The sequence below is a fragment of the Scomber japonicus genome, chromosome 17 (genome assembly GCF_027409825.1).
Source record: "Scomber japonicus isolate fScoJap1 chromosome 17, fScoJap1.pri, whole genome shotgun sequence".
Classification (NCBI taxonomy): Eukaryota; Metazoa; Chordata; class Actinopteri; order Scombriformes; family Scombridae; genus Scomber; species Scomber japonicus.
Genome location: NC_070594.1, coordinates 4,004,716 through 4,028,892, shown reverse-complemented (window position 1 = coordinate 4,028,892; position 24,177 = coordinate 4,004,716). Strand labels below are relative to the sequence as shown.

General features: G+C 41.6%; 3 protein-coding genes across 3 annotated transcripts in view; 1 reads left to right on the top strand and 2 right to left on the bottom strand.

Annotated features, from left to right (window-relative positions):
- Window positions 1–263: 263 nt before the first annotated feature.
- Window positions 264–4,384, bottom strand: ttll2 (tubulin tyrosine ligase-like family, member 2). The gene is made up of 4 exons (XM_053337434.1): window positions 4,160–4,384; window positions 2,537–3,360; window positions 1,370–1,600; window positions 264–606 (listed from the first exon to the last, which is right to left on the bottom strand). Exons 1-4 carry the CDS (start codon window positions 4,382–4,384, stop codon window positions 264–266), a joined length of 1,623 nt encoding a protein of 540 aa, XP_053193409.1.
- Window positions 4,385–6,120: 1,736 nt separating this feature from the next.
- Window positions 6,121–10,435, bottom strand: LOC128377481 (astacin-like metalloprotease toxin 5). The gene is made up of 10 exons (XM_053337432.1): window positions 10,396–10,435; window positions 9,874–9,918; window positions 9,338–9,388; window positions 9,183–9,229; window positions 7,999–8,068; window positions 7,773–7,887; window positions 7,152–7,324; window positions 6,500–6,581; window positions 6,262–6,383; window positions 6,121–6,140 (listed from the first exon to the last, which is right to left on the bottom strand). The coding sequence occupies exons 1-10, from the start codon at window positions 10,433–10,435 to the stop codon at window positions 6,121–6,123; spliced, it is 765 nt and encodes a 254-aa protein (XP_053193407.1).
- Window positions 10,436–11,976: 1,541 nt separating this feature from the next.
- The window catches only part of igf2r (insulin-like growth factor 2 receptor), a 65,877-nt gene continuing 53,676 nt past the window's right edge, over window positions 11,977–24,177 (top strand). Inside the window, 3 exon segments of the mRNA XM_053337431.1 lie at window positions 11,977–12,123; window positions 15,658–15,797; window positions 22,365–22,483. Of these exon segments, the coding sequence (XP_053193406.1) occupies window positions 12,008–12,123; window positions 15,658–15,797; window positions 22,365–22,483 (375 nt within the window). The 5' untranslated portion in view covers window positions 11,977–12,007.

The window sequence follows — 24,177 nt, the reverse complement described above, 5'->3', positions numbered from 1 at the left end:
GAAAGATGGAAGGAAGGAAGACAGGGAGGAAGGACCGATGGAAGGAATGAAAAGAAGACAGGGAGGAAGGACAGATAGAAGGAAGAGAAGACAAGAAGGAAAGAAAGAAAGACAGGGAGGAAGAAAGGTAGGAAGGACAGGCGGAAGGAAGGAAAAGAGGAAGAAGGAAACTGGGCCGGATTGGACCTCTCAGCGGGCCGGTTCTGGCCCACGTGCCGCATGTTTGACACCCCTAAAGAGGAACTCTTGAATAAAAGGGATAATTAAAGCTGTTTAAGAGTCTGGCTGAGAAGCGGAGGATTGTTTGGCCCCCAGAACAAAGACTCAAACTCTTCCTCCTCTCCTCCGTCTGAATTCTTCTTCTCTTCCTCCTCGTCGCTCTTCGGCCGCTTCCTGACCGACCGGCCCGCTGCCAGCTGATTTGTCAGCTTGTGAATTTCCTGTATGACTGTTTTAACGTCCAGCGTGTGTCGTGATGCCTTCAGGGTCGCCGCGTTAAACGGGAACGTCCGTATGAAGCCTCCGACTCTCAGAGGAGGAACGTGTCGTCTGTTTGAAGACGTTTCTGCCTCCTGATGGATTCTTACTGGTCGGATTCTTCCAACTCTGAGAATCAATTACAGCAGCAGTTATGATTCAGATTTCTGATCTCAGTTTGAGTTTAAGAGAGAAAAATGTCCAAAAGCTTCCAAAGAAACATTTAGGTTAAGAGAAACTTTGATTTTCAAGTCAGAAAAAACTAAATTAACCTTTGTGTCATCCTCCGGGGTCAAATTGACCTCGTCTGTTTTAACCCTCCCTCCCTCCTTCTCTCCTTTCTCCTCCCTCCTTTGCTTCCTTCCTCACTCCTTTCCTTCCTTATTTCCTCTGTCTTTCTTTCCTTTCTTCCCTTCCTCCCTCCTTTCCTTCCTTCCTTCCGTCCTTTCCTTCCTTCCTTCCTTCCTTCCATCTGTCCTTCCTCCCTCCCTCCTTCTTTCCTTCCATCTGTCCTTCCTCCCTCCCTTCTCTCTTTCTTTCCTCTCCCCTTTCCTCCCCTTCCTTCCTATGTCCTTTCCTTTCTTCCTTCCTTCCTCCCTCCCTCCCTCCCCTCCCCTCCCTCCCTTTCCTCCCTCCCCTCTTTCCTTCCTCCCTTCCTTCTTTCCTCCTTCCTCTCTTTCTTTCCTCCCCCTTCCTTCCTCCCTTCCTCCTTTCCTATGTCCTTTCCTTTCTTTCCTCCATCCATACTTCCTTCCCTCCTTTCCTTCCTTGACTTGGGGACAACAAGAGGGTTAAAAACACTACATAGTAGCCTAAATGAATTTCAACCAGATTACACATTTAATTTAATCTATAGTTTAACATACAGGAAATTCATCAGTAGAGTTTGTACCTGTGGATATTTGGGAGTTTGCAGGACGCAGCAGGACTCTTGAATCGGAGCGCCTGCGGAGGAATATCAGGTATCTGAGAGGAAACGTCCGTCTCTGCTGACAGCTGCGTCTCAGTTTCTGTTTGGGTGTCGTCGTGGTTCATCGGCTCGGACACCTGAAGACTGGAAGCGAGACCCGGACACGTCTGTCTGTCTGTCCTCCAGCGTGAGCCGAGGATCAGGTTCAGGTTCCTGTCTGTGAAGGGTTAGGGTTAATTATTACTTCTGTAGTAAAGTCAGTAAGCAGCTAGTCTCCATGTGGTTTAAATTTAACCCTCCTGTTGTCTTTGAGTCAAGGAAGGGAGGAAGAAGGAAGGAAGGAAGGAAGGAAGGAGGAAAGAAAGGAGGGAGGAAGGATGGAAGGGATGAAGGAGGAAGGACTTCCTTTCCTTCCCTTTCTTTCCTTTCCTTCCCTCCCCTTTCTTTCCTTTCCTCTCCTCCCCTTTCTTTCCTTTCCTCTCCTCTCCTCCCCTTTCTTTCCTTTCCTCTCCTCCCCTTTCTTTCCTTTCCTCTCCTCTCCTCCCCTTTCTTTCCTTTCCTCTCCTCCCCTTTCTTTCCTTTCCTCTCCTCCCCTCCCCTTTCTTTCCTCCTCTTTCTTTCCTTTCCTTTCCTCCTCTCTCTTTCTTTCCTTTCCTCTCCTCCCCTCTCTTTCCTTTCCTTTCCTCCTCTCTCTTTCTTTCCTTTCCTCTCCTCCCCTCCCCTTTCTTTCATTTCCTTTCCTCCTCTTTCTTTCATTTCCTTTCCTCCTCTCTCTTTCCTTTCCTCCTCTCCTCTCCTCTCCTCTCCTCTCCTCTCCTCTCCTCTCCTCTCTTCCTAAAATATTTAATATTTATCATTCTTTTATGGTTACACCATTTGACATTTTCAGGAGCATTCAGTCTTACTTTTAACAAACCTGATGCTGCTTTTAAAACTATTTTTAACATATTTATGAATCTCTCATCTCACCAAACCTTATTTATCAATCACTGACCCAGGAGTCTTTGGCAGACGGGTATTGAAGCGTGTTTCTTGGACTTCCTTTGCTTCGTCCTCGCAGGCTGGTGAAAAGTTTTAATCAGAGGGAGTGTCTGAGTTTGGGATCGTCTTCTCTTCTGAAAATTTGAGATCACAGGTATCGAAACGCACCCTCGCCTCCGATACGCGCTCTCTCTCAACCCGTCGATCGACTTGTAGCTCATCAAATCGATCAGATCTCCAATTAACCCCTTCTTCACCGCGATGTCCGCCTGGCAGTCCAGCGTCAGAGCCGGGCTGTAGTTCACCTCCAGCAGCCACGGTTTCAACCTCACATCGATCAGGATATCGAACCCGAACAGCTCCACACAGTTTGGACAGGAAGGAACAGAGGGGGCGATGGTGAGGAGGGTCAGCGTCACGATATTATTGATCCTCTGCCACAGAAGAAGCTCGTCGGTTCCTAGGCTGTGGAGGAAATGTCTGAACTTACTCATTGTCCATTTGCACCCTTGTCCCACCCGCTGCTTCTCCGTTTTGTAGAAAGGTCCGAACTTATTGATGCTGGTGTTGGTGAGGTGAGCGTAAAGGTTCTGGAGAGATGACAGGTTGTATTTTTCGGTGGAGAAACGCACCAGACCCTCCTGATGAATGTAAACCGTCAGAGGATGGAAACTCTTCACGCACACGTAGATCCGGAGGTCGAACTTGTAGCCGGAGATCAGCAGAGGATCGCTGACGTAGCGCTGCACGATGACGGAGCAGTCGTAGATCAAGTCCTTAATGTTCTCGAAGATGAAGATGCCTCTGCCTCTGGAGAGTCGGACAGGTTTGCAGATCCAGTAGACCGGCAGGGTTTGGGTCAGACGCAGGTGGTCGTATTCAGACAGGAAGCGGGTGAAGTCGTTGGGGAGGATGAAGGCGGTCGGACTGAAGTCGTAGAGAGACGAAGAGAAGGTGGCTCTCATCCTCCGCAGGTTACGAGCCAAACAGTCCTTTCAAAGAAGAACAGATACTGATTTTAGTCTCTGATCTACACCTGTTTGAAGATAGTGATCGTTTTGTTGCTTATACAAGTGGACTAGTGGCTCTATTTTTTGGGAGGGGGCATAGATCAATCAATCAATAAATCAATCTTTATTTTGTATAGAGCCAAATTACAACAAAGTCATCTCAAGGCTCTTTGCACATAGAGCAGGTCTAAACCGAACTCTCTAGGTTTTAACTTTAAAGAGACCCAACATCCCCCCCCCCCCCACATACACACACTTGGCGACAGTGGCAAGAAAAAAACCTCAGGAGAACATCTGCCTCTACTGGTTGGAGTAGAGAGGAGAGAGAGGAATAGGAGGAGAGAGAGAGGGAGGAGAGGGGAGAGAGAGATAGAGAGGAAGGAGAGGAAGAGGAGAGAGGAAGAGGAGGAGAGAAGAGAGAGAGAGGAAGGAGAGCGAGAGAGAGACACACACACACACATCATGGGAGTCCCCCGGCAGTCTAAGCCTATAGCAGCATAAACTAGGAGCTGGAACTATAAGCTTTATCAAAAAGGAAAGTTTTAAGCCTACTCTTAAATGTAGAGAGGGTGTCTGCCCCCCCGGACCATAGAGAGGCTTTATACCAAAGTCTCCATCGACTACTAAAACACATTAAAGTCAGAACAGACCATATAATAAACTAATTCATTAAAACTTTCCATCTCACTTGAACTACGAACAAGCACACATCATGAATATCCTCCAACAGAAAAACACTGAAATCATCTCTTGAACAAAACTAAATTAAAGATCTTCTCACCTTGCGCGTGATGCCGACGGTCTTGGGATGGTGGTTGAGGCGTTGCCACGGTAACAGCTTGTGATATTCAGCGCTGCGAAACGCCGATCCTCGCCAGTAGAGGTTCCAGTCTTCCTCCTCTCGTTGTCCTTCGTCGTACTCCTCCCATCCTCGCTCCAGAAGAACTTCCCTCACCAGCTCAGGACCTCGCTCATGAAGCCTGAACACCAGCGACGATGCAGCCATGCAGCCTCCATGCAGCAGCCATGCAGCCATGCAGCATCGTAGCCTGCAGATACAGAACATAGATTAAATACTAATACTGATACTGATAGGGATTATTGATGAGCTCTTACTCATAATAGACGGTGCAAATTTTTTTTGCAGTTTTGGATTAACAGAGGAGTCAAACTCATTTCCATTCAAGGGCCACATACACACCAATCTGATCTCATGTGGAAAAGGGGGGAGGAAGAAGGAAGAAGGAAAGGAGGGAGGAAGGAAGGAAGGAAGGACAGACAGAAGGGAAGGAGGGAAGAAAGGTAGGAAGGACAGACAGAAGGGAAGGAGGGAAGAAAGGTAGGAAGGACAGAAGGAAGAAAGGGAGTTAGGACAGATGGAAGGAAGAAAGGAAAAAAGGAAGGAACGAAGAAAAGAGACCTCCCTCCCTTCCTTCCTTTCTCCCTCCCCCTTTCCTTCCTTCCTTCTTCCTCCCTCCTTTCCTTTCCTTCCTTGACTCGAGGACAACAGGAGGGTTAAATGAATAAATACTAACACTGATGCAGGAAACAGTTATAAAACACATACTTCTGCTTCTATCAAAATTGGCAATAAAATGTCTCATAATATAATAACAGCACTGCAGGAAATATAAAAAACTTATTTCACATAATTAATCTGATAAAAGAAATTAAACAGGTTAACAGAGTCTTACCTTTAATATGAGCAGTCAGCCTTGTTCTCTGTCTGTCAGGTGGATGAAGGGAAGGTGACAGAGACTCTGATCTGTCAGGTGAATGAAGGGAAGGTGGAAGAAGGGAAGGTCTGTCAGGTGAATGAAGGGAAGGTGGAAGAGACTCTGTCCATCAGGTGGATGAAGGGAAGGTGACAGAGACTCTGATCAGGCAGCTTTTAGCTCCTCCTACAGTCTGAACTCAGACAGGAAGCTCTGTCCGCAGCTGACTGACACATGAGACGACTTCCTGTTGTACTGAACATGTCAGATTAAAGGACGACTATTGTTCTTAAATAGCTACTGTTAATAAACTGTTGTAGGAGTGATATATGATATTTAAGACTTTTACTTTTGTTTTATGATCGTTAGCTGTGCTTCCTGTTTGTTTGACCCTCTGCTAAACTCTACATATTATATATAAATGAGTTTAAAGCTTATTAGCACAGTGGTAGAGTCTAAGTTGTATTTCCAGTGCAACAGGTTTGTCTATAGTGTAATAATGTTAATCCTTTAAAACAGAGTGTCAATCATAGACGGAGCTGCTGTTTTAGTGTCTTACATTACACTCTGATCACATTCACTGTTTTACATGCAGAAATGGGAGCTGCCCAGTTTATTCAAAACCATTATTATTATTATTATTTTTAATGATTATTATTTATTATCATTTTCATTATTAATAATTTTTAATTTAAATATTTAGTTATTTAAATATTTAATTATTATTTTTTTATGATTATTATTATTTTTTATTATTATTATTATAATTATTTATTTTTAATTATTTTTATTTAATTATTTTTTATTAATTTATTTTTTCTCCTCATGTAAAGTCTGTTTGCTTTTTAAAGTTTTATAGAAATAAAATCAACTTATGTTAAAGTTAAACCTCATGATGCTGGAGGTAAAATCAGAGTTCATCATCTGTGTGAATGAGAGATGAGATTAGAAAAAAAATGAAAAAAACACCAAAAATGGATTTGAACAGTTTTATTAAAACTAACGTCAGCTTCAGTCTTCAGTCTTCTCACCATTTCCCTCTTTGACCTGCAACAACAAACATGTTATTATCATTGAGGGTTAGCGGTAGAGCGTGTTAATGTAGTGTGTAGTTTATTATAATATAGTGTATTATATTATAGTGTATTATATTATAGTGTATTATTACCACAGCGGTAGAGCGTGTTGAGTCTCTGTATATCCAGCAGGCTGAGGTAATTCCTCTGACCCATGTGATCTGTTCCCTGCTTCGCTAACATCGTCGGACCTCCATCTTTACTGAAGAAGTATCTGAAACACACAATAACACGTTCATATAGATATGAGTAGGTATATATCTATATCTATATATGTGTATATGATGTGTAACAGTGATGAATAACCAGAAGCTGAGCTGGTAGACTCACGGTCCGTAGTGCATGATGGAGTCAACATCATACGGGAGGTTCAGAGTGTCTCCTGGTTTCTTCTTGAAGTTCTTTTTACTCGCTTTAAAAACAGAGTTCATCATAAGTCAACATCTAATCTACCATTTAATTAATAGCTGTGTGCTAATGTTTCATATTATTAGCAAGAAATTTAAAGTGTGTTTGTCTTCCAACCTAGATGAAGTTTATTTAAATCTTTTGTTCTGATCTATATTTTAACTGAGGGACGATGCAGTGATGATCTGAAACCAGTAACTTAATGTTTTCTTTTAATAGTCATTTAAAAAAGGAAAGTACTTCAGTTAAATGTTTGATTTCATCTGCATTCCTGAGTAGTTCAACACGAAGTGATTTAGTCGCATTACACAGAGAGAGACAGACTTTTCAAAGATGCGAGTTTAAGGACTGCATAGTTACCAATTCTGTTATAGACTAAAGATTAATCATGAAATAAACAAATTAATTTATAAAAATATATTTGCTTATAATTGCTCTTTGTTTTAGACTCGGTGTAAAAAAAAAAAAAAAAAAAAAAAGTAGATTAAAGCAGCTTTATATGATGATGATGTAATGTGTCAATAGGAACCCTCCCCCTGATGATGGTGATGATGATGGTGATGAAGAGTGTCACCTTGTTTGATGTGGTCCCAGTTCACCGTGATGTACTGGTCCCGGTCCTGTCTGGTGTGTTCATGGTGCAGACCCAGTGAGTGGATGATCTCATGGCACAGGTTCCCTACGCTGCAGGTCCGACCGTAGTACAGAGACTGAGCTCCTCCACGGACGCCCACGAACGACGCACAGCTGCACGGACACACTCACTCATCAATAATCATTATATAGCAGCACGGACAGACTCACTCATTAACCAATATCATTAATCAATCAATCTATAGCAGCACTGATTAGTTGATGTGAGACTGAGATTTTGTCCTTTGACTCACAGCATCAGTTACACCTCTGCACTTTAACCTTCCCGTCGTCCTCCCGGGTCAAATCTCTCTTGACTGTTCCTTCCTTCCTTCTTTCCTCCCTCCCTCCCTCCTTTCCTTCCTTCCTCCATCCTCTCCCTCCAGCCTTCTGTCCTAAAGTCCTCCTTACTTCCTTCTTCCCCTCCTTCCCTCTTTCTTTTCTCCTTACTCCCTTCCCTCCCTCCACCTAACAGGAGGGTTAACAAAACGACTTCCTCCTGAAGAGACAGTGAGTTAGCTAGCTTGCTTGCTTTCAGTGAGGTGACCCTTGACCCTCTCACCCTTTGCCGCTGAGGAACTTGAGGTAGTTGAGCTCATTGGTTCGTCTCTTGAAGCGAATACACGTCACATCTGAAATCATCTTAAAGGCGGCGAAGATGTTTGAGGCTCGATCAGCTGAGAGGATAAAAAGCACAGAAACTGTTTATTATAGTTTAGAATCTTTATATTTTATACTTTACTCTGATAATAATGTGAGAGCTGTCAGTCAGAAGCACAGAAACTGACCCAGATCAGGACTGATGGTAAACGGGACGACAGCGTTTGCCCACAACTGCTGAACAGCATTCCTGTCCTCCTGAAAGAAGATCATCATCATCATCATCATCATCATCATCAGGACAAGAACTGCTTCATCTCTTTTTTTGGTTTAGTTGAAAATGTTTAAAAGCTGTTAAATGAATGTATTAAACCAGCAATCATATTAAAGTGTGTTACGGTTCATCATCCAAACTCTTCAATAAACTCCAATACATCCAGAACTCTGCTGCCCGCCTGCTCACCCACTATACCCCCCCACCCCCACCCCCACCCCACACCCGCTCCCGAGAACACATCACCCCTGTCCTCCAAAAACTGCACTGGCTCCCCATCTCACACCGTCCTCCTGCTCACCCACAAATCACTTAACCTGGACCCCACCTACCTCACAGACCCCCTCCACCATTACACCCCCCCCTCTCGCCCCCACCTACCTCACAGACCTGCTCCACCATTACACCCCCCCTCTGGCCCCCACCTACCTCACAGACCTGCTCCACCATTACACCCCCCCCCCCCTCTGGCCCCCATCTACCTCACAGACCCCCTCCACCATTACACCCCCCCCACCTCCCGTGCCCTCCGATACTCAGAGGGAAATCTCCTTGCCCTACCCCACCTCGGACCAAGCACCGAATTTGGGGGGGGACGTAGCCTTCTCCACTGCCGCCCCCACCCCACCCTCTGGAATTCACTCCCCAAACCCATCAGAGACTGTACAGACCCCCATACCCTCAAATCACTCCTAAAAACACACCTTTTTAAACTGGCTTTTAATCTGTTAACTGTTTTTTATCCTCTTTCCATTTTTAGGTCTCTTTTTAACCTTCTACATTGTTTGGTGGTGTGTTACTCCACATTGTTCTATATTTTAATTGTGTCATTTGTAAAGCGTCTCTTAGCACTTGTAAAAGCACTTTATAAATATATTGTATTACTACATTTATTATTGTTCTGTCTGTAATGATTCCTCCTGTTCATACTGACCATTAGAAGAAACTATGTAAAGTGATGGAGGAATAAACACAGTCCTTCCTCTTTGTCCTCCATCACTTGAAATCACATCTGAAGGTTTTAACAGTCAGTATGAAGAACAGGACGAATCATTACTGACTTCTTTAAATCAGGTGAAACTAAATAAATCATCTTACCGGCATGATGATGTCTCCCTCCAGAACGATGACCTCATGATTAAGCTCTGAGACAGTTTGAGTGTAAATTTAACAACCAGGTTAAAACTTGAGTTGATTTCTGCTGATTCAGCATTTATAATAAATAAAAAATATATAATAAAGTTAAAGTTTACCTTCTAAAGTTTCTGCATCAGCTTCTTTTCCTTCGACTGAAGTCACAGAACCTGCAGATATATCATATTTAGATTAGTAATAGAAATAATAAGCAGGAGGAAAGGAAGAAGGAGAAGGAAAGGAAGGAGAAGCAGGAGGAGGAAGGAGAAACAGGAGGAGGAAAGGAAGGAGAAGAAGGAGGAGAAAGGAGAAGCAGGAGGAGGAAAGGAGGAGGAGGAAGAAGGAGGAAGAAAAAGGAGGAGGAAAGGAGGAAGAAGAAGGAGGAGGAGGAAAGGACAGAGGAGAAGAAGGAAGAAGGAGGAGGAAAGGAAGGAGGAGGAGGAGAAGACAGAAGAAGAAAGAGAAGGAGGAGGAAAGGAAGAAGAAGGAAAGGAAGGAGAAAGAGGAGGAAAGGAAGGAGGAGAAGGAAAGGAGAGAAGGAGGAGAGGAAAGAAGAATAATATGGAGGATAAGGAGGAGAAGAACAGAGGAACAGGAATAATAAGGAGAAAGGAAAAGAACAAAGGAGGAGGAAGAAAAGTAAAGCAGCACCAACCTGAAGCATTGCTGTTCTCATTCTTATCATTTAATGAAACTCCACCTGCAGACACAAACACACACAAATCATTACATTTATCATTTTTATTCATCATTATTTATTTAAGATAAAAACCTGCTACAATAAAACTATTACCTTTTAAATGCTTCACATCGGCTCCTGAGGTGACCGTAACATTTCCTACTGAAGGAAATGAATCTTTATATTCTCACAAATATTAAATAAAAAGATACAAATATTAAATAAAAGGTGCAAATATTAAAATCTGATGAGCACTAACCTGAAGCAGCAGTACTAGTAGTAATAGTAGTAGTATTCATAGTAGTAGTAGTAGTAATAGCAGTAGCATTTATAGTAGTAGTAGTAGTAGAAGTAGTAGTACTAGTAGTAGTACTAGTAGTAGTATGAGCTGTTTCAACAGGAACACCACCAACTAAAATAAAAAAATAAACCAGTTAAAAATCATCTTTATGTATTTATTTATTTATCAGAATATATTAAATATGTTTGAGTTTGTACCTGTGGAGACGCAGAAGAGGAAGAAGAGCAGCAGCTTCATGTTGATCCTCCAACAAACCAAACAGCTGTGAACTCAACTCACATCTGATGATAAAAGATTCAAACTCACCAAGCTGTCATCATTTAACTGTGATTACTGTCATTCTGCAGTCTGACCACTAGAGGGCAGCACACCTCTGTATATCATAGACTGTATATAAGAAGCTTTATATATGTATTTTATTCATCTGTGATCATTTAACTGTGATTACTGTCATACCGCAGTCTGACCACTAGATGGCAGCACACCACTTTATAGCATAGACTGTATGATTACTGTCATACCGCAGTCTGACCACTAGATGGCAGCACACCTCTGTATATCATAGAATGTATGCCAAGGGTGTCAAACATGTGGCCCGTGGGCCAGGACCGGCCCGCCGAGGGGTCCAATCTGGCCCACTTTCCTTCCTGTCTTTTTTTCCCTCCCTTCCTTCCTCCATTTCTTTCTTTCTTTTTACCTTCTTTCCTTCCTTCGTTTCTTCCATCTTTCCTTCCTGTCTTCTTTTCCTTCCTTCCTTCCTGCCTGCCTTCCTTCCTTCCTCCCTTCCTTCCTTCTGTCCTTCCTTACCCCTTTGCTTTCATTTTTCCTTCCGTCCTTCCTTCTTCCCTGTCTTTCTTTTTTCCTTCCTTCCTTCCTTCCTTCTGTCCTTCCTTCCTTCCTTCCTTCTTTCCGTCCTTCCTTCCGTCCTTCTTTCCTTCCTTCCTGTCTTATTTTCCTTCCTTCCTTCCTTCCTTCTTTTCCTTCCCTTCTTTCCTCCTTCCCTCTATCTTTTTAATAATCCGGCCCACATGAGATCAAATTGGACTATATGTGGCCCTTGAATGAAAATGAGTTTGACTCCCCTGCTGTATGCTTTATATATGTATATATTCATCTGTGATCATTTAAGTGTGATTACTGTCATACCGCAGTCTGGCCACTAGAGGGCAGCACACCACTTTATATCATAGACTGTACGATTACTGTCATACTGCAGTCTGACCACTAGATGGCAGCACACCACTTTATATCATAGACTGTTTGCTTTATATATGTATATTCACTTACAACAATACTAATATGGAGGAGAGGAGAGGAAGAAGAAGAAAGGGTGAGGAGAGGAAAGAAGAAGAAGAAAAGATGAGGAGAAAGAAGGAGAAGAAAGGATGAAGAGAAAGAATGAGAAGAAAAGATGAAGAGAAAGAAGGAGAAGAAAGGATGAGGAGAGGAAAGAAGGAGAACAAGAATAATATGGAGGAGGAGGAGGATGATAAAAAAAGAATAAGGAGAAGAACAATGGAGGAAAAAAGAAGCAAGAAGGAGCAGAAGTGAGCCTCCTACGCTGTTCATAACTCAAACCTCACATTTCTCCCACTTCCCCTGAACGCAGCATGAGCTCCCATCATGTGACTCCCCCCTCTCTCGTCATCGCCCGTCATGTGACCCCTTCTTGTCATCAGTCACGTGACGTCCTGTCATGTGGTGCATCACTTCCTCAGTGACAGAGTCCGCAGAGAGACAGATCCTCACTCTGCTGCATCATGTCTGCCTTCTAGCTCCACACCTCCGAACACAACACCGTCTCTAATCATGTCGTGTGGCCGCTCCGACCCTCACTGTTCCCGGCTACTGCTGCTGCTGTGGGTCGGTCTCTGCTATGGAGCCGTGGAGGAGGAACCCATGCAGCGGTACCAGGACTTGTGCAGGTATTAAAAAAAACACAAATAAAAACACCTTTAAAAAGAGCTGCTACACATCCTGTTTACTATCAATACTCAATAATACAGCTTTAGCATTTTATTATATATTTATGCGTCTAAATTAACTTTTACATCCGGTTTTGTTGTGAAAACATGAACGCTGCCTCACGTTTTTATTATCTTATCTTTAAGGTTTCATAACTTTTAAATTAGCTTCATATTATTTAGACTCTTACATAATATGAGCGTCTAAAAACATTTACATACCACAAAATAATGTATTATATAAATGTATGCTTTTATTTTGTTAAATATAAGCGTCTAATAACGAAACTGATGACCTAGTTTTGTTATTTTTGGTGTGAAACTTAGTGAGAGAAAATGCTTTTAGTGTAATAAAGAACAAAAGTACAATTTAATCTCCTTATTGTTTTAATATTAATCATTTAAAACTAAAACACAGTGATAAATGTGTCATTTATTTGCTTTAAAGTCCAAATATACTCGTTTTTCTGTCTCATATGGGACACATTTTAGTTTTAAACTCACATTTTAAAAGATTTAAACACTAAATATGTTTTATTTTTACTTAATTAAAGTCTAAAAATGATTAATAGCTTATTACAAAAGTCTCTGATTAGTTTAATAGCTGACAAATAATCAATTAAATGATGAAACCCCTTCAAAATAAAAGTAAACAAAACACTTTGTAATGATTGCGTAACATTCAAGTCATTAAGAGTCTGAAGTACTTTTACTTTACTGTAGTACAGTTTGAAGTACTTGTACTTCACAGTAGTACAGTTTGAGGTACTTTTACTTTACTGTAGTACAGTTAGAGGTACTTTTACTTTACTGTAGTACAGTTTGAGGTACTTGTACTTTACTGTAGTACAGTTTGAGGTACTTGTACTTTACTGTGGTACAGTTTGAGGTACTTGTACTTCACAGTAGTACAGTTTGAGGTACTTTTACTTTACTGTAGTACAGTTAGAGGTACTTTTACTTTACTGTAGTACAGTTTGAGGTACTTGTACTTTACTGTAGTACAGTTTGAGGTACTTTTACTGGACTGTAGTACAGCTTGAGGTACTTGTACTTCACAGTAGTACAGTTTGAGGTACTTTTACTTTACTGTGGTATAGTTTGAGGTACTTGTACTTTACTGTAGTACAGTTTGAGGTACTTTTACTTTACTGTAGTACAGTTTGAGGTACTTGTACTTTACTATAGTACCGTTTGAGGTACTTTTACTTTACTGTAGTACAGTTTGAAGTACTTTTACTTTACTGTAGTACAGTTTGAGGTACTAGTACTTTACTTTAGTACAGTTTGAGGTACTTATACTTCACTGTAGTACAGTTTGAGGTACTTATACTTCACTGTAGTACAGTTTGAGGTACTTGTACTTTACTGTAGTACAGTTTGAAGTACTTTTACTTTACCGCAGTACAGTTTGAGGTAATAGTACTTTACTGTAGTACAGTTTGAGGTACTTGTACTTTACTGTAGTACATTTTGAGGTACTAGTACTTTACTGTAGTACAGTTTGAGGTACTTGTACTTTATTGTAGTACAGTTAGAGGTACTTTTACTTCACCGTAGTACAGTTTGAGGTACTTGTACTTTACTGTAGCATAGTTAGAGGTACTTGTACTTTACTGTAGTATTTTATTGTAATACTGCATACTACATCACTCATAATACTGCAGTACTTTTACTGTAATACTGCATACTACATCACTCATAATACTGCAGTACTTTTACTGTAATACTGCATACTACATCACTCATAATACTGCAGTACTTTTACTGTAATACTGCATACTACATCACTATAATACTGCAGTACTTTTACTGTAATACTGCATACTACATCACTATAATACTGCAGTACTTTTACTGTAATACTGCATACTACATCACTTATAATACTGCAGTACTTTTACTGTAATACTGCATACTACATCACTTATAATACTGCAGTACTTTTACTGTAATACTGCATACTACATCACTATAATACTGCAGTACTTTTACTGTAATACTGCATACTACATGACTATAATACTGCAGTACTTTTACTGTAATACTGCATACTACATCACTATAATACTGCAGTACTTTTACTGTAATACTGCATACTACATGACTATAATACTGCAGTACTTTTACTGTAATACTGCATACTACATCACTATAATACTGCAGTACTTTTACTGTAATACTACATCACTATAATACTGCAGTACTTTGACCGTATTTAAAGGTTTTTTCATGCAGTACTTGTACTAGTATAGCGTAGTATAAAGTACTTGTCCCAGCAGTAATCATATGTAAATGTAATGTTGTGATGTTGTTATTAGAGCTCTCTCTCTCTCAGTCTGCAGCTGCAGGTTAAATATTGACTCAGTCATGAGGCTGAATGATAACCAGGTGGAGTCAAACTGCTCCGTCAGGTTGTTTAACTCAGATTCACTTCCTGGTTTCAGCCCGATGGTTAAAGGACGAGTTCACTACTTATACCAAGTATTACAACCACACAGTCTATGATTATAGCATGGAGAGGAAATGAGTTTATTTAGTATTAAATATGAGACCGGTCAGAAAATACTAGTACAGTTTGAGGTACTTATACTTTACTGTAGTACAGTTTGAGGTACTTTTACTTTACTGTAGTACAGTTTGAGGTACTTATACTTTACTGTAGTACAGTTTGAGGTACTTTTACTATACTATAGTACAGTTTGAGGTACTAGTACTTTACTGTAGTACAGTTTGAGGTACTTGTACTATACTGCAGTACAGTTTGAGGTATTTGTACTTCACAGTAGTACAGTTAGAGGTACTTGTACTTGTACTTTACTGTAGTACAGTATGAGGTACTTTTACTTTACTGTTGTACAGTTTGAGGTACTTGTACTTTACTGTAGTACAGTTTGAGGTACTTGTACTTCACTGTAGTACAGTTTGAAGTACTTTTACTTTACTGTGATACAGTTTGAGGTACTTGTACTTTACTGTAGTACAGTTTGAGGTACTAGTACTTCACAGTAGTACAGTTAGAGGTACTTGTACTTGTACTTTACTGTAGTACAGTATGAGGTACTTTTACTTTACTGTTGTACAGTTTGAGGTACTTGTACTTTACTGTAGTACAGTTTGAGGTACTTGTACTTCACTGTAGTACAGTTTGAAGTACTTTTACTTTACTGTGATACAGTTTGAGGTACTTGTACTTTACTGTAGTACAGTTTGAGGTACTAGTACTTTACTGTAGTACAGTTAGAGGTACTAGTACTTTACTGTAGTACAGTTTGAGGTACTTATACTTCACTGTAGTACAGTTTGAGGTACTTGTAGTACAGTTTGAGGTACTTTTACTTTACTGTGATACAATTTGAGGTACTTGTACTTCACAGTAGTACAGTTAGAGGTACTAGTACTTTACTGTTTACTGTACTAACTCTCTCTCTCTCTCTCTCTCTCTCTCTCTCTCTCTCTCTCTCTCTCTCTCTCTCTCCCTCCTCCCCCCCCCAGTTATAAATGGGAGGCTTTGGACCGGGATAATAATGTGAAATATACTCTGAAGCTGTGCGACTCTTCACCATCGACCGGCTGCAGCCCTGAAACGGCCGTCTGTGCACAAGACCTGACCAGCAGCAGCTATCAGTCAGTCGGTGAGTACACACACACACACACACACACACACACACACACACACACACACACACACACACACACAATAAATACTCATAAATTATAAATAATGACTCGTATGAAAAGAGGAAGTAACTTATGAGTCTGCAGTGGAGGGATAAAATGTATTGTGCTGTAATTAAGACATTTTATGATTGAAGTTGCATTTTTCCCACAGCCCTTAAACGCAGCGTTCAGTTAGTATTCCCATCAATAAAATGAGACCTGTAGGAAATAAATAGGTAACAAAACAGGAAACAAATAGGTAATAAAATAACTAAGAGAAGATGTGATGAAGTAAAGCTGTAAGTACTAAATATAAAAAGAAGGTTATGAAGAGCAGAGGTAGAAAAAGAAAGTAAAAATTCATAATATCCAAAATAACCTTCTGTTTAAAGCTGACCAGTCTCATGACGTCCACACAGGTCAACGTTTAACGCCTCTTATACTGTGTGTGTGTGTGTGTGTGTGTGTGTGTGTGTGTGTGTGTGTGTGTGTGTGTGTGTGTGTGTGTGTGTGTGTGTGTGTGTGTGTGTGTGTGTGTGTGTGTGTGTGTGTGTGTGTGTGTGTGTGTGTGAGAGAGAGAGATGGTACAAATAAATGGCACAAACTCAGGGTTAGTGCTGGCCTGTTGTCCTCGAGTCAAGGAAGGAAGGATGGAAGGAAGGAAGGAGGAAGAAGGAAGGAAGGGAGGAAGGAAAGAGGAAATAAAAGAAGGGGGTGTCTTTTCTCCCGGGAATCTCCCGTAATTTACAGCCCCAACTTTGTTTGTTAACCCTCCTGTTGTCCTCGAGTCAAGGAAGGAAGGAAAGATGGAAAGGAGGAAGAAGGATGGAAGGGAGGGAGGGAGGAAGGAAGGAAGGAAAGGAGGAAGGGAGGAAGAAAGGAAAGGAGGAAGGAAGGAAGGGAGGAAGAAAGGAAAGGAGGAAGGGAGGGAGGGAGGAAAGGAGAGAGGGAAGGAGGAAAGGAGGGAGGGACAAAAGGAGGGAGGAAGGGAGGGAAGGAAAGGGGGAAAGGCAGAAAGGAGGGAGGAAAGGAAGAAAGGAGCGAGGGAGGGAGGGAAGGAAAGGGGGAAAGGAAGAAAGGAGGGAGGGAAGGAAGGAAAGGAAAGGAAGAAAGGAGGGAGGGAAGGAGGAAAGGAGGGAGGGAAGGAGGAAAGGAGGGAGGGTAGGAGGAAAGGAGGGAAGGAAAGGAGGAAGGGAGGGAGGGAGGGAAGGAGGGTGGAAAGGAGGGAGGAGGAAGGGAGGGAGAGAGGAAAGGAGAGAGGGAAGGAGGAAAGGAGGGAGGGAGGGAAGGAAAGGAAGAAAGGAGGAAGGAAAGGAGGAAGGGAGGGAGAGAGAGAGGGAAGGAGGGTGGAAAGGAGGGAGGGAAGGAGGAAAGGAGAGAGGGAAGACTCATTCTGGATCATATTAATAATGTATTTCCCTTTTATTTGTAAAGTATTATTGGGTCTTAAATATATAAATATAATATTAATAGTAAAGTGTTTTTAAAGTGAAGTGGGATTTTCACACTTTAATAGCAGAAGTTGAACATTTTAACGCTGCGTCATTTCAGCCGACGATGATCTGAATGTCACATGACTCATTTTAACTTTGACTCATGATTCCTGAGACCATACGATTCAAGTTTTCTCAGTTTCAAAATGTGTCACCATATTATTTATCTATCTGTAGCTTCTACCTCTCTCTCTCTGTCTCTCTCTCTGTCTCTCTCTCTCTCTCTCTCTGTCTCTCTCTCTCTCTCTCTCTCTCTCTCTCTCTCTCTCTGTCTCTGTCTCTCTCTCTCTCTCTCTCTCTCTCTCTTTCTCTCTCTCTCTACAGTAAAGTAGAAGTCTCTCTCCCCTCCCTCTTTCTTTCTTTCTTCCTTTCTTTCTTTCTCTCTCTCTCTATCTCTCTCTCTTCTTCTCCCCCTTTCTCTCTCCCCCTCTCTCTCTCTCTCTAAACTACAAGTACCTCAAACTGTCTCTCCCCCCCTTCTCTCTCTCTCTCTCCCTCTTTCTCCCTCTCTCTCCCTCTCCCTCCTTTCTTTTCTCTCCTTCCCTCTCTCTCTCTCTCTCTCTCTCTCTCTCCTCTCTCTCTCTCTCCTCTCTCTCTCTCCCTCCCTTCTTCTCTCCCTTCCTCTCTCCCTGTCTCTTTCTTCCCCCCTCTCTCTTTCTCCCTCTTTCCCCCCCTCTCTCTCTCCCTCTCTCCCCCCTCTCTCTCTCCTTCCCCTCTCTTTCTGTCTCTCTCCCTCTCTCTTTCTCTCTCTCTCTCTCTCTCTCTCTCTCTCCCTCTTTCCCCCCCTCTCTCTGTCTCCCTCTCCCCTCTCTCTCTCTCTCTCTCTCTCTCTCTCCTTCCCTCTCTCTCCCTCCTTCCCTCTCTTTCTCCCCTCCCCCCCCCCCTCTCTCTCAGAGTTATTTCAGAGTCTAAAACAACAGCTTGTCCTCCAGTCACCTTCGTGTGTTAACAGTTTGGTGTTTGGTGACAGAGATCCAGCTGATGGTCACATGACTGATGTGATGACAGGCTCATACTACTTCACACTATATTTCCTTTTTTTAGATTTTAATGTATTTTGCAAGATGAGGATCACATGTAGTAAGTTAAAGACTGACTCTAGCTGACTGATCACATGACATGAGGACACATCATCCAGCAGAAACGCTCCCGAAAACACAATTTAGACACAAATAGACTCAAATCTCACGCTCTCACTTCTCTCTCTGCAGCTTTTTATTCATCCACACACACTTTAAAACTTCCCAGGATCTCCTCTCTCTCTCTCTCTGTGTGTGAGTGAGAGAGAGAGAGGGACTGTGTGAGTGTGAGACTCTGTGTGTGTGTGTGAGTGTGTGTGTGTGTGTGTTGACTTAGCTCACTTTCAAGTTTACAGGAAGTTAATGTAAGTTCATCAGTAAACTGGACTAAAGTGATAACCTGTGTCTGTGTCTGTGTGTGTGTGTGTGTGTGTGTCTGTGTCTGTGTGTGTGTGTGTGTGTGTGTGTGTGTGTCTGTGTCTGTGTGTGTGTGTGTGTGTGTGTGTGTGTGTGTGTCTGTTTCTGTGTCTGTGTCTGTGTCTGTGTCTGTGTGTGTGTGTGTGTGTGTGTGTGTGTGTGTGTGTCTGTGTCTGTGTCTGTGTCTCTGTGTGTGTGTGTGTGTGTGTGTGTGTGTGTGTGTGTGTGTGGTGTAGCTCTGTGGCTCATTGATGTGTTTTTAATAGTTTTCAGACAGTAATGAAGCTATTTGGCAACAAGACTAGAAGCTAAATCAGTTTTTACATCACAAATAAATTATTTAAAAAGTTTGAAATCTGTTGAGTTTGTGAAATTAGTTTTTTTTTGGCTCATTCATAAAAATCTGCAGCTGTGGTAAAAAAAACAACAGCAACAGAAAACACTTGTTCACTCCTCAAAGCAGGAAGTGTTGAAGTTGATATGATATGAAAGGTTTCACAGTCAGAAAACAGGCTCACACATTAACTGTAACACACACACACACACACACACACACACACACACACACACACACACACACACACACACACACACACACACAGAGGCCTGTCTGCAGTAGGTGTGTTTTCGGGTTAGTAGGTCACACTGTACATTCCTTTATCTGCTGTGAGAGAAGTTTCTGCTGTATCAGAGTCCAGAGAGCAATAACACACACACAGACAGATAGACACACACACACACACACACACACACACGCACAGACAGAGACACACACACATACACACACACAGACACACACACATAAACACATAAATTCATAAACACAGACACAGGAAGGGAGGGAAGAAGGAAGGAAGGGAGGAAGGAAGGAAAGAAGGACAGAGGAAAGAAGGAAGGTAATGGGAAAAAAAGAAAGGAGGGAGGGGGTAAGGAGGAAGGTAGGAAGGAAAGGAGGGAGGGAAGAAGGGAGGAAGGACAGAAGGAAGGAAGTAAAGAAGGAACAGTTAAAACAGACGGGGTCCATTTGACAGGAAGTTAAAATACTTTAAATATGAGTTGAACAGAGACAGTTGCAGGTTAACTTTCTCTCAGCTGTCTTCGTCTCTCAGTGAAACTCTGATGTATAATTAGTAACAGTGGAAATAGAAAGTCATTCAGTTATTACTCAACAACACCTACTCATCTCTTACCGTAATGAACGTAATATTAGGAGTTTACCATAATGAATGTAATATTAGTAGTTTACCGTAATGAATGTAATATTAGTAGTTTACCGTAATGAATGTAATATTAGTAGTTTACCGTAATGAATGTAATATCAGTAGTTTACCGTAATGAATGTAATAGTAATTTACCGTAATGAACGTAATATTAGTAGTTTACCGTAATGAACGTAATATTAGTAGTTTACCGTAATGAACGTAATATTAGGAGTTTACCATAATGAATATGTAATATTAGTAGTTTACCGTAATGAATGTAATATCAGTAGTTTACCATAATGAATGTAATATTAGTAGTTTACCACAATGAATGTAATATTAGTAGTTTACCGTAATGAATGTAATATTAGTAGTTTACCACAATGAATGTAATATTAGTAGTTTACCGTAATGAATGTAATATTAGTAGTTTACCATAATGAATGTAATATTAGTAGTTTACCATAATGAATGTAATATTAGTAGTTTACCGTAATGAAGGTAATATTAGTAGTTTACCGTAATGAACGTAATATTACTAGTTTACCGTAATGAATGTAATATTAGTAGTTTACCGTAATGATGAATGTAATATTAGTAGTTTACCGTAATGAATGTAATATCAGTAGCTTACAGTAATGAATGTAATATTAGTAGTTTACCGTAATGATGAATGTAATATTAGTAGTTTACCGTAATGAATGTAATATTAGTAGTTTACCGTAATGAATGTAATATTAGTAGTTTACCGTAATGAATGTAATATTAGTAGTTTACTGTAATGAATGTAATATTAGTAGTTTAGAATAATGAATGTAATATTACTAGTTTACCGTAATGAATGTAATATTAGTAGTTTACCGTAATGAATGTAATATTAGTAGTTTACCGTAATGAATGTAATATTACTAGTTTACCGTAATGAATGTAAAATTAGTACGTTTACCATAATGAATGTAATATTAGTAGTTTACCGTAATGAATGTAATATTAGTAGTTCCTCCTTCTTTCCTTTCCTTCCTTCTTTCTTTCTTTCTTTCTTTCTTTCCTTCTTTCCTTTCATTCCTTCTTTCCTTCCTCCCTCCTACCTTCCTTCTTTCCTCCCTTCCTCCTTCTCTCTCTCTCTCTCTCTCTTTCATTCCCTCCTTCTTTCCTTCCTTTCCTTCCTCCCTTCCTCCCTTATTTCCTCCATCCTTCCCTCCCTCCTTTCCTCCCTTCCTTTCTCCCTCCTTTCTTTCCTTCCTTCTTCCTTCCTTCCTCCCTCCCTCCTTTCCTCCCTTCTTCCTTCCTCCCTCCTTTCCTTCCTCCCTCCTTTCCTCCCTTCTTCCTCCCTTCTTCCTCCCTTCCTTAACTCGAGGACAACAGGAGGGTTAGTACCTTTAGAAGCAGAGATGAGAGGAGCAGCTGAAACTCCTCCCTCCTTCCTTCTTCTTTCCTTCCTCCCTCCTACCTCCCTTCCTTCCTTCCTTGCTTGCAGAGATGAGAGGAGCAGCTGAAACATGTTGAGACGTTTTTACTGCTGATCTGCTCTGAGTTTATTTAACCGTCTGAGTCTTAAATCATGTTTCTAGAAGTTTTCCCACTGCTCCGTGTTTTTACTCACATGATAAATGAAACCTCTGCAGCGTCAGGTCAGGTTTATTCAGTGTGTGTGTGTGTGTGTGTGTGTGTGTGTGTGTGTGTGTGTGTGTGTGTGAGGAATAAACAGTCTGTGAGAAACGTTTCACTTTCCTTTTTCAGTTTGATGAAATCTGCTTTTTATGTCAGTAACAGCGTCACACAACATGAATATCAGGCAGCAAGAACTCACTCGCATGAGTCACAGAAAGTCTTTATGAAGCTTATTTTCATTTCATCTGCTCAAACATTTTCCCCCTTTAATCGTTTTGTCTGTAAAATCCCTGTTAAATGTATTTCTTCAGTTTAAAATCTAAATATATTCATTTTGCTTTCACACATTAAGTATATGGAGGGAGGGAGGGAAGGAAAGAGGGAGGAAGGGAGGGAAGAAGGGAGGAAAAGAGGGAGGTAAGGTGGAAGGAAGGAAGGAAAGGAGGGAGGGAAGAAGGAAGGAAGGAAAGGAGGGAGGAAGGAAGGAAAGGAGGGAGGTAAGGAGGAAGGAAGGAAGGAAGGAAAGGAGGGAGGGAGGAAGGAAGGAAAGGAGGGAGGGAGGAAGGAAGGAGGGAGGTAAGAAGGAAGGAGGAGGGAAGGAACTGCTTTCCTTCCCTCCTTCCTTCCTTCCTTCCTTCCTTCCTTCTCTCCTTACTTCCTTCCTCTTTTCCTCCTTCCTTCTGTCCTTCCTTGACTTGAGGACAACAGGAGGGTTAAACTAACTAAAGCTCAGATAAGATGAAATGAAGTGACTTCTTTGTCTCTGACTGTGTTTCTTCTTCTTCTTCTCTGTGTTTCAGGTGATTTGTCTCTGAAGAGTCTCTCCGGCTCCGTGATGAACTTCAACAGCTCCGTGAAATGTTCAGGACACGAAAACAACATTCAGACCAGCATCAGCTTCCTGTGTGGGAAAACCATGGTGAGACTCAAACACAGGCACAGACCCTCTCCACTAACGGGGCTAGCGGGGCTAACTTTTATTAGCCGGCTCGTAGGGCTAACGTTTATTAGCCGGCTAGCGGGGTTAACGTTTATTAGCCGGCTAGCGGGGCTAACGTTTATTAACTGACTAGCGGGGCTAGCGTTTAATAGCCGGCTAGCGGGGCTAACGTTTATGAGCCGGCTAGCGGGGTTAACATTTATTAGCCGGCTAGTGGGGCTAACGTTTATTAGCCGGCTAGCGGGGCTAACGTTTATGAGCCGGCTAGCGGGGATAACTGTCATTTACAGAGGGTTAAATATTTGTTGTCGTCTCATTTGAAACCTCGGCAGAGTAGATACTAAAAAAGTAGCAGCTCCTAGGTACTATCCCTGTTGGAAATGCAACAAAAACAAAGTAGAGTCGAGTCGTGCTAGAACTGTATAATGGAAAAGCCCCATAACTGGTGGAAAAACCCAGGTATTTAACCTCTGTGGATGTTCACAAAGCCCACATGTGTTAAGTGTGTGGCTCAGGTAATGCTCCATTCGACAGTCGTTTTCGACAGTCGAGTCACATGAGGCCAATTGTGAACGGTCATTGTTTTTTGGAGGCTAAGTTGTTTATTGTCCTAGGTTAGGGATGAAAGGGCGGCTGTGGCTCAGGACGTAGAGCGGTTTGAGCCCCCGAGGCAGGGAAAGAGGTGCTATGACTTGTGGTGTTGAAATTCCAATTTTTCCCAAAGTTATTCCCAAAAAACCGGGAGATTTCTCCATTGGAAATGAATGGGAATTTTTTGAAAAACTCCAAAAAATTTCACCTTTTTTCACCTTTTTTCAGAGTCACCTAGCTCTCTCATACGTACATGACTCAAACTTTAAAATGGAGGAAAATTTGTGCTCTCTCGAAAATACCAAACATGTAAACTTTTCAAACTATGAGTCAAACGAGGAGTGGAAATCACTTTTTCTTCAAAGTTAGAGTGGAAGCAGCAGTTACCTTGAGTGTGAGAAGCAGTAAAATATAACCTTCATTTTTATTTTTAACTCGAGCTCACGGCCAAACCGTAAAAAGGAGACAAATAATTCTTAGTCAAAATGTAGACATAGGTGTTATAGGATTCATAAAATGTGACGTTGACAGGCGGGGTCCGCACAAAATTTAAACGGGGGGGCAGAGACCGGCACCAATCCCTGTCTCGCTCCCCATTGACCCTAATGTAATCGTCTCTTTTTTTCCAAAAGAATCTCACTCTGTGTTCACACTGAGCTTACTCGCTCATTTTAAAGAATATCTGAATAAAATAAACACTGTCAGAATCTGCTGGCTTCTGTGTCTCTCACGGTGTTTTCGGTTTTTGGACAGGAGTTACGGTTTTCTCACAGTTTGCAATTGTTCGGGACTTTGTCAGAAGCCAAATTCTTCAGAATTTTGAGAATTTTTTCCAAGCAGATTCTCAAATCGCCGTAGCAACCATAGGGCCTTAGCTGCCCTTAGCAACCCTAGGGCCTTAGCTGCCCTTAGCAACCCTAGGGCCTTAGCTGCCCTTAGCAACCGTAGGGCCTTAGCTGCCCTTAGCAACCGTAGGGCCTTAGCTGACCTTAGCAACCGTAGGGCCTTAGCTGCCCTTAGCAACAATTTACAGTTGAGAAGATTACATCACTTTACTGTAAAAGCATGAAAAGACTCTTATA

Bases quoted from the DNA above. Each gene is read 5' to 3' on its own strand.
- ttll2 (XM_053337434.1), bottom strand. From the start codon at position 4,384: ATGGCTGCATCGTCGCTGGTGTTCAGGCTTCATGAGCGAGGTCCTGAG. The intron at 3,361-4,159 runs GTGAGAAGATCT...CTTCTTTGAAAG, and splicing joins CCGTCGGCATCACGCGCAAG to GACTGTTTGGCTCGTAACCT. The intron at 607-1,369 runs GTACAAACTCTA...ATTGATTCTCAG, and splicing joins AAACTCCCAAATATCCACAG to AGTTGGAAGAATCCGACCAG.
- LOC128377481 (XM_053337432.1), bottom strand. From the start codon at position 10,435: ATGAAGCTGCTGCTCTTCTTCCTCTTCTGCGTCTCCACAG. The intron at 9,389-9,873 runs GTTGGTGCTGCT...ATATATCTGCAG, and splicing joins TGAGAACAGCAATGCTTCAG to GTTCTGTGACTTCAGTCGAA. The intron at 6,141-6,261 runs GTAATAATACAC...TTGTTGTTGCAG, and splicing joins CAACACGCTCTACCGCTGTG to GTCAAAGAGGGAAATGGTGA.